General features: G+C 40.2%; 1 protein-coding gene and 1 long non-coding RNA gene across 2 annotated transcripts; one reads left to right on the top strand and one right to left on the bottom strand.

The window, feature by feature from the left end:
• Positions 1-5: 5 nt before the first annotated feature.
• LOC121600917 (polyprenol reductase-like) lies at positions 6-10,528 on the top strand. The gene is made up of 3 exons (XM_041929687.1): positions 6-233; positions 303-484; positions 9,985-10,528. Exons 1-3 carry the CDS (start codon positions 6-8, stop codon positions 10,076-10,078), a joined length of 504 nt encoding a protein of 167 aa, XP_041785621.1. The 3' UTR covers positions 10,079-10,528.
• A 1,172-nt stretch (positions 10,529-11,700) lies between these two features.
• LOC121600930 lies at positions 11,701-12,096 on the bottom strand. The gene is made up of 3 exons (XR_006005919.1): positions 12,010-12,096; positions 11,892-11,915; positions 11,701-11,806 (listed from the first exon to the last, which is right to left on the bottom strand). It is a non-coding gene; the product is annotated as an uncharacterized LOC121600930 (long non-coding RNA).
• Between the last annotated feature and the right edge of the window lie 3,814 nt (positions 12,097-15,910).

The raw sequence follows: 15,910 nt of genomic DNA, 5'->3' as shown, positions 1-15,910 counted from the left end.
CATTTATGGCGGTTTGTTTACATTTCGTAGCGGTTATCATCAGGTTCCCGTGGTTCGATATTCGGTCGAGCTTTCTTTTCGTCAACCTCATCGTGACGATCGTGGTGCTCGGTGGATTGTTGGTAACGATCGAAAATCATCTGCCCACTGCCATCCGGCAGACGTTCCGGTATGACAAGCATGCACTGAAGGGATCATCGGAACGATTGGTGTCCCTGCTGGAGATCCTGAAGGTGTGGTTCATACATTTCTACGTCTTTGCTGCCCTCTGGTCGGTGGCCGGATTTGCCGTCATGATGTAGCCAGCGCGGGACTACGTAATCGCCTTCCTCGATACGTTGGCAACCAACAAGCGTATGGTGTGCACCACGCCTACCGAGACGAAGGTTGCCATGACGCTGATCACGCTGCAGTGTTTGCGCCGCTTCTACGAGACCTGGTTCGTGCAGGTGTTCTCGAGCAAGCTGAAAATCACACACCAGTGGTACGTGGAAAACATTCACAACTATCCGAAGCAAAGGAAAGCACTCGTCCCGTTCGTTCTGTGAGATTGACGGTGAGGATGCAGATAATATCATTCCGGTTGTTGGGCTTTTTTTTAGGATCGAAAAAATGGTAAGGTTTTTGTCCGGCTTTTTTAGGTCGCTGGTTTCCGGCTGATGGGATTCAGCTGGTTTTCCTGGATCGTCTGTGAATGCCTTTGTAATGTGTTTGATGACTGTTACGGTTGCCATGTGGTATGTTATGGGATAGTCACGGTATATTCGATTTTGGGACGGTTGCTATGTAGTAACTTTGAACTCGCGTTGGTCAGGGTGGCCTTCGTCATCGTTTGCCGAATTAAGTAGAACTGAGGTGGATACTGTTTCGAAGCGGACGTTCGACACTTGATCGTCCAGGCGATCATAGAAACCTTTAGGAGGTTTCCCTTACTGGAAACGTTGGAGTTTAGAGGCCTTACCTTGGGCAGGGGGACATATCTAAACTCTTTAAATGAGAACTCGATAGATGTAGGATGGGCATAGTCCTATCCTGACAGTCCGAACGAATCTGACCTGCCATGATCGGAGTTGGTTTTATTTATACTCAAAAGAAGTTAAGGGTTTCTCACATTTAGTTCCGGGTTGTATGTTGGAAAGTTATTGTTTTCACTAAGCTAGTTACGTTTGTCTTTTGTTGACAAGAATGATGGTTCTTGTCACTAAGTTCCTGTTTTGGGTTTAATGCTTATACTGTTCCTGCTTTGGGTTATAATGCATAAAATGTTCCTGCTTTGTTGTACGTTTCGGTTGGTTCTGTTAAGTGTGTCACAATTGTTTTTATATGAACGGTGTGGCCTGAGCTCTTCCGGGTGTGTATGGTATGATCTGATTTGCTGAGTGTTTTATAATGGATGTGTTGCAATGGTGTGATTTGGCTTTCCAAAGTGTGTTACTATGTGTCTATGGCTGATAGTGTGTATTACAATATGTTCTGTATAGCAGATATGCTACACCTCCCCCCTTTAATAGAATAACGTAATGAATTACAATGATTGAAGTTATTCTCCTGTGTGCTTGATTAGTCTGTTTTTGTGTACTGTAGAGGTTTTCTTTGTTGTATTGTTTTGTATTACGCAATTAGGCCCTTGGTCATTTACTACTGTGAAAGGTCCAATGTAGACTGGATCTAATTTTTTTCTGTTTTCATTTTCCAAATATACCTGATCTCCTATCTTTATAATAAGTGGTACTATATCTTTATTTAAGGTTTGCTGTCTTTTAATTTTTGCTTTTATCAAATTTTCTCTGGCAATTTCGTTTGATTTTTGGAGTTTATATTTCATTTCGAAATAATATTGGTCAATATTATAAACTGGTTCTATTTTTGTTTTGAATATATCTTGTGGTAAATTCGCCTTTCTTCCAAATACTAGTTCGTATGGTGTGTAGTTTGTGTCTGAGTGTTCTGTTGTATTGTAAACAAATTCGTAAAATTTTGTCCAATCGTCCCAGTCATCATGATGTTCGTTTGTATAGCTTCTTAGGTATTCGTTTAGACATCTATGATTTCTCTCTAATGATCCTATTGTCTGCGGGTGGGAACCTGGGTGGGATTTGTATCTGATATCTATTATTATTTGAGAATTTGTTGAATTTGTTCCTTCCCTGGTAGTTGTTTCCATACTCTCTATTGTTCCTGGTAGCGTTTGAATATAGGATCTTTGTCTGATCATTCTTTCCCTTTTTCGTTCTATCTTCTAGCTCCAACTTTACAGCTTGCTCTATTGCTTCATGCAAGGTTTCGAATTTACTTGATCTCATTATAATTTTGGTCTCGCCATCTTTAAGTCCATAACTCAATGCACTGATTCCTGATTTAGTTGCCTTTTTTCTAGCTACTTCTGGCGCTATCTCTTCTGCAATGTATGCCTCTTCTAGTTGTTGCGTTAATTTTTCAATAACGCTTCCAAAATCTTCTATCGTTCCAGTCTGTTTAGTATTGTCCATTTTTGATACTACGATCTCTGGTGTTACCTTTATGCTGCACCTGTCTTGTAATTTGCTAACTATATCTTCAATTGAAGTTGGGGCTTCCCCTACTACAATTCGTGCTTTTCCTGTTAGACGTCCTAGTACCAGTTGTATTACTGTTTCTTTATTTTCTGGCTTTACTATTTTCTTTAATACATTTAAGTTTGACACCACACCTTTCAAATCCTTCTCATTACCATCATACTTTGATATGAGAGAAGTGGTGATTTTAATCAATTCCATAATGTCAGCCATTTTGTCAGGTTTCGTTTCTATTGTTATGTCAAATTGGTTCTCTGATAATGTCGTATTTAACGAATCTGGATGTCTCTCGAAGTGTATTTTTATGCACTTATTTATTTCGTAGTATACGTATCTACTCTTTTTAACTAGCTTTGTTAATATTTCATCTTTAATAGACGATTCGTGCTTTCGTAGGAGTTCTTGTATTTCGTCGTATATTTCCTTAGTATTATCCCTTAATGTTGTTAACACGCAAAGCCTATAACATCTGTTCAGCTGTTTCACCTGATCATAAATTCTATCTAATATTTCTATTTTCTCGAATAGTTTTTGCATATTTATGCAGCCTCATCAGTAAAATTGCATATTTACGGTTGAGAGACTTGTCCATTCTCGTCTGCCGATCCAGATTAGGCAGTGATCTCGCCTTGTCTTTTCGTCTTCCACGTTGGGAACGGTTGTTCCATTCAATCACACTAGTCACATCTCGTATACCGTAGTCTCGTCATTCATTCTATCACCTTTCAAATGAACATCACTTCTACATAGGTATTGCTTATGGTTTCACTGCACTGCTTCTCATTACTCATGACATCATTATTTCCGTTTACTTTAGTTTTGGGGTCGATGCGATGTTCCTCACTTCAAGGTAGCTCTAATTTGCAAACTGATCGCTTAAGGGTTTATTCATAATGTTGTTGCATTTTTGCACGTTGAGGAAGGTTGTTAAAACACTTTTTTTTACATAATTGCTTTATATCACACTTTTTTCGCCCTTCAAACGGTTCATCACTTATATTTTCGATGAGTTGTCATTTTGTACACCACACTGTATTTGCTTTTGGTCGCTCATTCACAGCGATTGTTTTTTTTATATGGGTCACTTGTGCCAGCTGCGTTGTTCAATACAAATTTGCACATTTGACACTTTTATCCGTCGTATACCGGTTATGGTCAAAAACGCACTTTTTTTACACTATTTGATGCGTTAGCACGACACTGCTGTACGTTACCGTTGTACGTATCACAAATAATTTGTTTATACTTCTGCCCGCCGATTGCAGATTAAGGTCACGGTCGCCATGTAATGTGTTTGATGACTGTTACGGTTGCCATGTGGTATGTTTTGGGATAGTCACGGTATATTCGATTTTGGGACGGTTGCTATGTAGTAACTTTGAACTCGCGTTGGTCAGGGTGGCCTTCGTCATCGTTTGCCGAATTAAGTAGAACTGAGGTGGATACTGTTTCGAAGCGGACGTTCGACACTTGATCGTCCAGGCGATCATAGAAACCTTTAGGAGGTTTCCCTTACTGGAAACGTTGGAGTTTAGAGGCCTTACCTTGGGCAGGGGGACATATCTAAACTCTTTAAATGAGAACTCGATAGATGTAGGATGGGCATAGTCCTATCCTGACAGTCCGAACGAATCTGACCTGCCATGATCGGAGTTGGTTTTATTTATACTCAAAAGAAGTTAAGGGTTTCTCACATTTAGTTCCGGGTTGTATGTTGGAAAGTTATTGTTTTCACTAAGCTAGTTACGTTTGTCTTTTGTTGACAAGAATGATGGTTCTTGTCACTAAGTTCCTGTTTTGGGTTTAATGCTTATACTGTTCCTGCTTTGGGTTATAATGCATAAAATGTTCCTGCTTTGTTGTACGTTTCGGTTGGTTCTGTTAAGTGTGTCACAATTGTTTTTATATGAACGGTGTGGCCTGAGCTCTTCCGGGTGTGTATGGTATGATCTGATTTGCTGAGTGTTTTATAATGGATGTGTTGCAATGGTGTGATTTGGCTTTCCAAAGTGTGTTACTATGTGTCTATGGCTGATAGTGTGTATTACAATATGTTCTGTATAGCAGATATGCTACACCTTGTTACACGGACCGGTCGTCGATGCACTCGAGGTGCATCGCATTGACAAGCGGCAGTAGCAGGATGCAATCGGCGTGGCCGAGCTGGCAGCGAAGCCGTTTCTCGGTGAGCCATTTACGCCGAATGAGGGTGGCCAAGAGCTGGCTGCATACGTTCGATTCGTTCGATATTCGTTACGCGCACGATCAAACTGTATAGCGATGCCGAGTGTGTCCGGCCATCGAGACTAGAAGCATAGCGGAAGCTACGTTGCTGCGTCTATTGTGGTGCGATGCGCTGTATGTTCCGGGTGTGTGATTGAATTTCATATATCATTGTTTAGTATTTGTATTATTGTTTTGTGAATGTAAAATACGGGTGAAGTATCTCGGTCGACAGCGTCACTGCGTTGTCGAAAGTGATTAATCTTTGCTCGATATGTGTTTGTGTTCGTGCTAGACATACGCATCGTTGTCCGTTTGTCAAGACGTGTACACGATTGTAAACGATTGATATCGCAGGCGGTAGTAGAGTAGTGTTTGTGTGCATTTGCTATTATCTTTTATTCATGTCTGTGGGATAATTTTTTAACTCTAAAACAGCTCGCCCGAATTTTGTTTTTACGGCATGGAGTGTTTAGCATGCTCCGCCGTAGTTTTAATAAACGATGACCCAATTTTGTGTGCGGGGAAATGTGGTGGCAACTTTCATCGTCGCTGTGTTACCCCCTCGCTCTCGAAAACAGCGGCCAAAATAATTAATGAGAATAAGAATGTGCTGTATATGTGTGATAGATGTTTAGAACACAAATTGGGCTTGGCGGGTATGGATGTAGATGTGAGTGGATCGTACGATTTACTCACACAATCCATAAAAAAATTGGAGTCGAATGTGAGTGTATGGATATCGAGTGCCTTGGAAAAGGGAATCGAGACTCTAAAAACTGAGCTCTGCGCACAAGTGGAACGCAAATTGGACCAAACATTGCGTGAAAGCTTGAGTGCGGTAGAATGCTCAAATAAGGCAAAGGAAGCCTTGCGTGCAACTTTTGACGATACTAAGGCCAGAGAAACAGTAGAGGATGAAAGTTGGGCTACAGTGACTAAGAAAAAAAAGGACGAATAGTGGGAACAGTAATGTTCAAACCATTATTAATAGTTTTGACACGGGGAATGTTAATTCGACGCCCATTAATTCTGACAAGGTCACTGGACCCATTTTGGCAAACAAAAATAAGAATAGTAAGACTCTGGTTATTGTACCAAAGATGGGTCAATCTTGTGATAAGACAAGAGCTGACCTTCGCGCTAAGCTGGATCCAAGGAAGCAGCAGGTGTCGGAATTCCGTAACGGCAAGGACGGTCAGGTGTATGTTCAATGTTCTGCTCAGGTTAAATTAGATGAACTCAGGAAAGAAGTAGAAAACATTTTGGGAGATGAGTATGCAACGGATTTACCATTGTCACGTGTAAAGATAATTGGGATGAGCGAAAAATACACTGCCTCACATTTAGTAGATCTTTTAAAATCTCAAAATGAGGGAATACCCTGGAAACAAGTCAAGGTCATAGGAATGTTTGAAAATAAAATTTACAAGTACCAAAAATATAATGCGGTCTTGGAAATTGATTATAAGTCTGTCCTATGTCTGGAAAAATTAGGAAAAATAAATGTGGGATTTGATAGGTGTAAAATTTCGAAGTCCGTGCATGTTATGAGGTGTTATGGTTGTGGTCAATTTAATCACAAGAGCACCGAGTGCAAGAATAAGCAAGCTTGTTCAAAATGTTGTGATGAACACAAAACGTCTGAATGTACTTCATCTTCTTTGAAATGTGTGAATTGCGTGTTAGCAAACTCTGTTAGAAACCTTAAACTAGATGTAAGACATGCGGCCAATGATTATAATTGTCCGATGTTTAAAAAACAGATGGAAAGGCGTATGCAACTTTCTCAATAGCAGGTAGGGGAGGAGTTAGGACGGTTCAGAGAGATTTTATATTTCAATGTAGCCGGTCTTTTGTCCAACTACGCCATGTTTCGTGAGACAGTAGAGAAAGTTCAACCGTTGGTGGTCTTAATCTCTGAAACTCATGTGATTGAGGAAGAAGCATTTCAGCAGTTTCATATTAATGGTTATAGGGTTGTGTCGTGTTTGTCCCACTCACGTCATACAGGAGGTGTAGCTGTTTATGCCAGGAGCGAAATTGTCCTAAAGGTGATTTTTAATGAATCATTGGAGGGTAATTGGTTTCTTGGTGTTGCAGTTTCTAAGGGAATGACAGCAGGCAATTACGGGATATTGTATCATTCGCCAAGTGCAAGTGACTCAAGGTTTGTTGACATTTTGGAAGAATGGTTAGATAGGTTCTTGAATTTTAGCAAACTTAACATTATCGTCGGTGATTTCAATATTGACTGGTTAAATGTTGAAAAATCTGCGAAGTTGAAAAGCTTAATGGATTCAGTAAACATGAAACAAAAAGTTAACGAATTCACACGAATTGCTAGGCAGAGCAGAACATTGATCGATCAGGTTTACAGTAGCACAGACTCAATCAAGGTCACTACTGATCCGTTATTAAAAATATCGGATCATGAAACACTTGTTTTGAATATAAACGTGAAACGTGGTGAAACGATTCAACGAAAATTTAAATGCTGGAATAGGTACTCGAAATGCTCTTTGCAATCATGTGTCACAAGGTTTAAGGCAAGAAGCACCGAGCTTCAACGAAGCTGCAGATTTGTTATGGAACACATTGAAAAAAGCTATGAGCACCTTGGTTGAAGAGAAGACAATCTTGTCAAGAGAGACTAGGAGTTGATATATACTTTGGAAATTAGCCGTGCGAAACGGAAAAGAGACGAAGCATACCAACATTTTATTAGATCAAACTCAGGCTACGATTGGACTGAATACACTAGACTAAGGAATACATACAGCAGGAATCTCAAAACTACTCGTAGAAATTACTTTAGTGGTGAGATATCTAAGCATAAATGAAATAGCAAGGAGTTGTGGAAAGTGCTTAAAAGTTTACTAAGGCCAGAGGAATCACGCGTTTCTGTTGTAAAATTTGATGGGTTGGTAGAATCGGAAGATTCAATAATATGCCAGAAACTCAATTTGTTTTTTGTAAACAGTGTTTTAGATATAAATCAAAACATTGCTGATGCCAGAGCGCCTGATTCTTTGTTTTGTAATGATGCTCCAGGAAACCAATTCATATTTCAGAAAATAACAAAAGAGAAATTAAAAACTATTTGTTTCAGCCTGTCCAAAACAGCGGGCATAGGGAATGTTAACTGTAATACTATTCAGGATTGCTTCCATGTGGTAGGAGAGTCTCTTCTTAAAGTGATCAATCAGTCGCTGGAGGAGGGTATTTTTCCGAAGACTTGGAAGGAATCATTGGTAATACCTATTCCTAAAGTGAGCGGAGCTGCCAGTGCGGAAGAGTTTCGTCCCATCAATATGTTGCATGTACTCGAAAAGGTGCTGGAATTGGTGGTTAAGGAGCAATTGGTCCAGTTTCTAACTCGAAATGACCTGTTGATTAGTGAACAATCAGGATATCGACAGGGACACTCTTGTGAAACTGCTTTAAATCTTGTACTGGCGAGGTGGAAGGTGTTGATGGATCGAAAGGAATCGATAGTTGCCGTTTTCTTGGATCTAAAACGAGCATTTGAGACTATATCAAGACCGTTATGGCTGCAGACCTTAAGGCGTTTTGGTATTGTGGGGAAAGAGCTCAATTGGTTCGAAAATTATTTAAAAGACAGAACTCAGAGAACAGTTTTTGGAAACTCTATATCAGAGCCTATAGAAAATACCCTTGGAGTTCCGCAAGGAAGTGTTCTTGGACCAATTTTGTTTATAATGTATATCAATGACATGAAACAGGTTTTGAAGTCTTGTGAGATCAATCTTTTTGCCGATGATACTGTTTTGTTTATCTCGCACAAAGACATCAAGCAAGCAGAGTCTCTGATTAATTTCGATTTAAACGCTCTGGATGGTTGGCTTAGGTACAAAAAGCTAGCATTAAACGTTAAGAAGACTAGTTACATGGTAATGACTGCTGGTGTATTAGACAGTCCCCCATCCATCGTGATAAATAAGGAACCAATCGAAAGAGTCCGTCAGGTTAAATATCTGGGGGTTATTTTAGACGACAGATTGAAGTTCAACACTCACATAGACTGGGTCATCGCTAAAGTGGCATCAAAGTGTGGGGTTATTAGTAGGCTGGCAAAAGATCTCGATTTTTTTGGGGTAGTTAACCTCTATAAGTCACTGATTTCACCACATTTTGATTTTTGCTCGTCGATTCTGTTTCTTGGCAATAAGGGACAAATTAAAAGGCTTCAGAGATTTCAAAATCGTATTATGCGGTTAGCTTTAGGGTGTGGCCGACGTACGTCGTCTTTTGTTATGCTAGATATTCTTCAGTGGATGTCTGTAGAGCAGAGGATTGTGCATCAAACCATGACCTTTATATTTAAACTTTTGGGGGGCCTTTTGCCAGGGTATTTAAGGGAACGCATTGTCCGAGGATCTGATGTTCATCGGCACTGTACACGCAGAGCAAATGAGCCGAGGGTTCCCAACTTAATTTCACATGGTGCCAGAAACTCTTTGTTTTTCAAGGGGATTCAATTATACAACAGATTACCCGGAGAAATCAAGAATGCGAGTAACTTGCCAGACTTCAAACGTAGGTGTGCGGCATATGTTAAACAAACTGTGTAATGTCATATTTGTGTAAAAGTCCTATGTCACTATGTTATGTACAACTGCACTTGTCATCATGAGCTTGATGATGATGATAAGATTTTTCTTTATATATGAAATCAAATTAGAAAAAATATATAACAAAGAGACAACATAAGTTTGAGACACGCGCGCGTACAAGTGGACAATCGGATTTAGTTTGGGAGAGCTTGCTGTCTGCATGTCTGGGAGGTCACAGCGAGATTCACTCATTGATGATTGTAAGTGGCCAATTCCAGATACATTAGGTTCTGCTGCTTCGGAAGGTAGTGCCCTGGAGCCGGTGTGGCACCAGTGGAACTGGCCATATGCATGTCGCAGTTATGTCCTGATGTGTTCGATGGAGTTGACCCGTTTTTTCTTGATGAAACTACGTCGGTCGTCTTGGGTGTGTGTATGACTTGGTGATTTCTTTTGAATAACGTCCGATGCCACCACTTGCTCGTAAATTTTTATTTTATTCAAAAACTACCTAAGAGTAATATTATCGTAAAGATACTTCCGTCCTTCTCAAACCTGTGTTGGGGTAAGAGGTGGGACTTATCATCATCATAATAATTTTCATACATGTTCTCTTTTGGTTGATCTAGTTGCCTCTTCAAGTGCAAATCTACGAACATGTTTAGAAGATTTGGCTCTTTCGGTCGCAACGTGTGCCGAGTCGCTGGGGATATTGGATTGTAAGGAATGATTATACTGTCCGCAGGAACCAGATGATGACATCACCAAGGAGCTAATGCGCTAAAGCTTATCAGGAGGAGGCGAGAATGGTTTGATGTTTTTGGCACAGCTCCCACGTATCATCCATACCACTGTAGAGTTGCGTACAAGTTCAGCAAAAGAGAGAGGGTCGCATGAGTGGATGAGCGCTGAGCGCACTGGCTCAAAGAGAGAATTGTGAGGGAGAGGAATTGATGAGAGCGTATATAAGCAGGTGCTCAAAGCAAAGAGAGGGCTTTTTGGAAAAAAAAACAGTTGGACAGATAACTATTAACAGCACCGAACTAACGGGCAGGATTCTACAACCACATCAAATCAGTATGGCGCAGCCCTGAATATGTACAACGTCATCCTGCTCGGGTTGGATGATGACGGTCTCCCGCTCGGTATATCTTGACGGCAGTATAACGCAAGGCAAGTATACATATAGTTTCAGTACGTTTAATAAGTATAAAGAATGTTAATATCTTTGTTTCTTATTCAAATTTTCAGATTCAAATGAACAATATACAAGGTGTACTAAACATACACTGGAATCTGTTTGGAACGGGTCTAGTAAAAGTATTTGTTAGTGGTGCGTGCATATTATTATGTGCATCTATATTTTTCCTATCTTGTTACCGATCGAACCGACCGAACCCAGTAGAATAAAAAATATGATTATATTACATATCCCAAATGTGGTTACTACACCCCAATGCCAAATGAAAGAAAAACAAATAGGCTATCAATTGGTGAGTAATGCGATATATTTATACAATTTCAGTTAAAAAAAATGAGTAGTATATTTGATGCAATAATTATATATGTGTTTGTATAATGAATAATTTCAACATGTAAATAACATTATAGTGCAATATATACTTGCAATAGTGTCACGATTGTGTGCATGATTGTGTACACATTTCCAAATCAGCTTCATTATCTGTTCCATTAGATAATTTGTTAACTGATTCAAATTTCAATTACAGTTTCCTTATGCTTGTTGCGTGGTTTTAACTATAACGGAACCATGGCCGTTAATAATACTCCAAGATTTTGTTAATATATAGTTACGTGCACCATAGTGACACGCAAGGCTCACCTCACCGCTTGAATTGACCATTCATCCGCTGAACCAGCGGAGAACATCGGACGATCGCGACCAAGAAGAAATACTGTTCTATGGATTACGCACCTGCGGCAAGTGCTAGGATCGATTGTCTATAACCAATTGTCTTGTCAGCATTTTGTTCGACCCGAGAACCGCAGCCAACACAACGAGCGTAACAAACAACGGCCTCACTTACGCTCTAACCCAACGTTTGGTTTTATGATTAGCAAATCTGATGTTAATTATTACTCAAAGTGTGTGCTTCCTCACGAGTATACGTAAATTATTTTTTTTACCCAAATGGTGTTGCTCATCAAACACATAATTATATGCTTCAATAGTCCATGCGTATATTAAGCACAATAAAATCTTATATCTAATTAAACCAAACTAATACTAATACTAATCCTATGCTAACGTAAAACAAAAGAAAAAATAAGGCACTGGTCACATTACAAGGCAAAAAGGGAGGTACATGATGCATAAAATAAACTCATCCATTCTATTCCGTTTGGTGAGTGTTTTGCTCAGCAATCTCATTCACCAGATGTTTCATGATGTGTGCGTTGAAGGACGTGCGTGAGTTACTGAGCACTTGCCTGTCACGGGTTAGCATGATACAACATTAATGTTTCGTCTATATGCTTGGCTATCGTAGGATGTTGCACAGTGACTGTTTTTTACAGTTAGATGAAGGAAAACGAATACCTTAGAAAATGAAATAGAATGTAAAATAAACAATATAACGTTTAAAAAAACATAAGAGATACAGTAAAAAGTAAATGAGCATGTGGTTACTCACCGATAGTGTGTTGTGGCATGTGTACTGAAAAACGATTCGCTATCATTTCGCGTGCAATTCCAACATGTAGCACGAACTCATGCGGTAGGGAACATGCAAAAAATAAAATAAAGAAACATTTAAGTTTACAAATTTTGTTACCGTCTTGTACTGGTGATGTGAAATAACTTACCGCAGGGACGAGGGACGTTTCCTTTAAGAGGATAAGAGACGTTTCCTTTCTTATCGTGAACACTGTCGGATGGTTGGCGTTGTAGATTCCTTTTCCCGCTGCCACTTAAATCCGGATCGACGCGTAGGTCGGCGAGCTCGTGCGGCAAGAGGCATGCAAATAGTAAGAAAAATAAAAAATAAAAAATAAAAAATATTAATAAACTGCCTACATTGTCTCGTGCAAACCGATCGCTATGATGTATCAATACTTACCGCAGGGGAAACCCCCTCGACTAGTGAGGTGTGCTACCGCTTCGGGAAATCGGTCGGATGGTATGCGGAGTACTAGATATATCCCTTATCCCGCTTGCCACTTAAAACCAGATAGAAGCGTAGGTCGGCGAGCTCGTGCGGCAGAAGGCATGCAAATAGTGTTAGGAATGGGAGGAAATTGTGTTATCATCTCGTGCAAGCCGATCGCTATGATCTAGAAATACTTACCGCAGGGGAAAACCCCCGATAAAAAAAAAAACGCTGTTTTCAACTGCGCTGCCTAAAAACAAAATCTTAGAAAGGAATTTGTTTTAAAATTTAATTTCTTTTTTTTTACAAGGAGGGGAAATGTTGAATTTGCTAAGGTGCATTCTAAGGTGCCATCAAAACCTCCTCCTTGGGTCCGTTTCGCAGCTAAGCTTCTCTGGACCAAATGAGAATCTGCTTTGAGTGTACCTGGTTAAAAAATTGTTATCATCTGGATTGAGGAAATTTCTGGAGTGGTTGACACACTCGTGGGGATATCCAAGCTCCTCCAGCCCATTATAACCTTAAGAGATCGGTCATAATTTTCGTTCCAGGTTCAACTTGCCGAACCACCAGATCGCTCAAAACGGCAAGCGAGCGTTTCGGGACACGCTCCAGGAAAATGGCCTCAGTTTCCCGGCATATCCCACCCACAAGCCACTGAGAACCGGAACTACCGACCCGGCCGACGTTGTACTTTCGACGAGTGATGACAGTTTCGTCGATTTCCACCATCATGCCAGGGCCCCCTATCTTCTCTCGTGTACGATCGAATGTTTCCCAAAGAAAACTTCGGATCGTATCGTACCACGCGAGAACCGTGTTGTGGGAGAGGTCAGTCTCCAACGCACAACGAGTTGAGTTGGCCCCATTGGCCCACTCGTAACAACAACGCACAAGGCTCCTAAGCGAAGCCTTGTGGTTGGCAAATATGGACCTGTCCCGGATGCTGCTGGTCCCGCCGCATTTGTAGTCGGGACATACATAGCTGTAGCCGTCGATGCTTTTGTAGGGAGTTAGCTTCATACCCTTTGGACATCTCGGGCACAATTGAACCGGCTGCAGAAGAGCCCGCTTTTGCATCCAGTCGAACGCTTGTTTACGGTCCTGAAAAATATCAGAAAGCATATCAGTATTGTAAGCCATTTTTAATTGCCTCTTTGCGCTTTGAAAAATATGCACAAGTGGCGCCAAATACTGTGTATGTGTGCGGTATATCGATGGGGATACAAACCAGGGTTAAGATATGGGTGAACAACGGTAGCACTGCTTAAATTTGCAAATGTATGAGCTGGTTTAAAATAAAATATTTATTGCGGATACACATTGAAAGGGATTAATAATTAATGCAGAAAATAAATTTATTTACTAAAATATACTTTCGTTATATTTTTATTTATGAGTTTTCAAATATTATCATTTCATGAACACTGTCCGTCCCACAGTTACCTTTGCAATTACCGTTATTTTTAAAAATTCACATACGCACGCAGGGAATCAATGATATCGTAGTGTACGTGGTTAGCTCTCATACTGAAAAGGTAAACAAACCATTTCAGTTTGTTTACCACTAGCAAAAAGGTGTTTTGTGGGATTTGTTATAATTAAGCTATTCCATTGTATTATTATACACTCTTATAATAAGCATCAATAGCTGTATTTACTAATCAGCAACGGTGGTAGCCTTAGAAATAACTCTAATCAAAGTAATAAGTACGCAAGCCACTTTACCTTTTAGAAATTACTCTAATCAAAGTAATAAGTACGCAAGCCACTTTACCTGTCATAGGACCGGTCGTACTTGGTTAAAATGTTGTAGTTTGGTAATTTGTATTTTTTTTAATTATTTTGTTGAAAGTCCAAACCACAAATCGCTAGGTATTAGGTATTATTACCCTTAAAAGCTAAATCTACATTTAGATCCTGCTCGCGTAAACCTTTACAAGTCGCAGGAGACACAAACAGCGTTTCATCTCGATCTCGATATCGGGGTTCGATGCTGCCGGAACTTAACCCGAAAATGAGCCAACTTTCAATCACCGTAACACGGTTACCTTGAGGTATGTAGCCAGATATATGTTGTGTGTGAATACCATTTCTAATAGCGTTAACCTCTTTCCCTGAACACGATCATCCCAGCGACGGTTGCAATCGCCTTAGCTGTATCCGACCGGCAGATCCTCCGGACCATCTTTGGCGGTGTGATGGCTTGCTGAGGATTACAGAGGACTGTTGATTGCTGTCGTAATAGAATACGATTACTTTAGCTTATTAACAGCATGCTGGCCTTATATCCCAGCAAGAAAGGTTACCACAATATTTATCAGTGCGACACGACGTTAGCTGGATGAAGTGTAGCATAACTTGTCTGCGTTATGCATAACTTGACGATGCATACTTCGCTGGAGCTGCAGCCAGGATCCGAAAAATTTGGCAACCTATAACACTGGCAGGACTGTGAAAAGGAAGTGCTGATTCGAAGGAAAGTGAAATGCTAGTACTATTCTAGCAATTTAAAATCCGTAATTTACAATTGTTTATACTATCACTAAAAGGAAAGGTTATCGTTTTGACATTGACATTATTTATTCCATTTATCTACTAATAATATGCTTCTCTCGCTTTTGTTTGGTCCTTTTCAGATCTTTGAGACCTTCTGCACAAGAGCTATGGCTGCTCATTTTCCGCGATGTACCGTCAAATGTTCAGGCGAACTTTCCTGCGCTGCCGTTACACGTTGTCACCATGCCAAACAACATGCCGACGTCTATGCACCCGACGTCACAGCAGAGCTGCTCTGTTGCTAAGGAGTTTACGAAGGACATACTTGGAGTGTAGGCGTTTCAGGAAGGTATACACTTGATTGCCCACCTGCCTGTGATTGAAACCACCATGTACCATCTGCTATGTACACGTCATAGCATATCTGCTATGCAGAACACATTATAAACCACACTACCAAATATAGACTCTTAGCAACACATTTTAATAATTTTAGCAAACTAGTTCAGGTCACACCGTTCATACAAAAACAACCAAAAACACACAATACAAGCAAAACAGGCGTTACTGCAATTGAGTAAGGTAGACCAAGAACGCATCACATCGTATAGCCAATAGCGCAGCGTAAGGAAAGGAAAGACACACTTTAAGCCTAGGCAGAAACAGCATACGCATTATAACACAACACACTCAAAGCAATATTTCTGTAAGTCTCCACACACACAAAACTCACACTTTACCACATACTTAGTACTCCAGCACCCAAAACAACTTAGTTGACAAAAACCAGAGTTTTTATTTTTGTGTTTCGGACAAGGTGCAAAATTGAGGGATTAGGGACACTCGCGGATCAAACACTTATATTCTAATACAATAAGATAAACGTGATCGGGACTGTTGTGTGTATCGGGTCGTAGTCTATGATCGAGTGCCCTTCTCGGTAGCC

Source organism: Anopheles merus, unplaced genomic scaffold, assembly GCF_017562075.2.
Source record: "Anopheles merus strain MAF unplaced genomic scaffold, AmerM5.1 LNR4000011, whole genome shotgun sequence".
NCBI lineage: Eukaryota > Metazoa > Arthropoda > Insecta > Diptera > Culicidae > Anopheles > Anopheles merus.
The sequence above is the reverse complement of the archived record's forward strand: the minus strand, read 5'-3'. Positions and strand labels throughout refer to the sequence as shown.

What these genes read in the sequence shown, in the direction of transcription:
- LOC121600917 (XM_041929687.1), top strand. Translation starts at nt 6, where the DNA reads ATGGCGGTTTGTTTACATTTCGTAGCGGTTATCATCAGGTTCCCGTGG. An exon ending in CCCTGCTGGAGATCCTGAAG is followed by an intron (nt 234 to 302) that starts GTGTGGTTCATA and finishes GTCATGATGTAG; the next exon opens with CCAGCGCGGGACTACGTAAT. An exon ending in CTGAAAATCACACACCAGTG is followed by an intron (nt 485 to 9,984) that starts GTACGTGGAAAA and finishes TGGTTGATCTAG; the next exon opens with TTGCCTCTTCAAGTGCAAAT.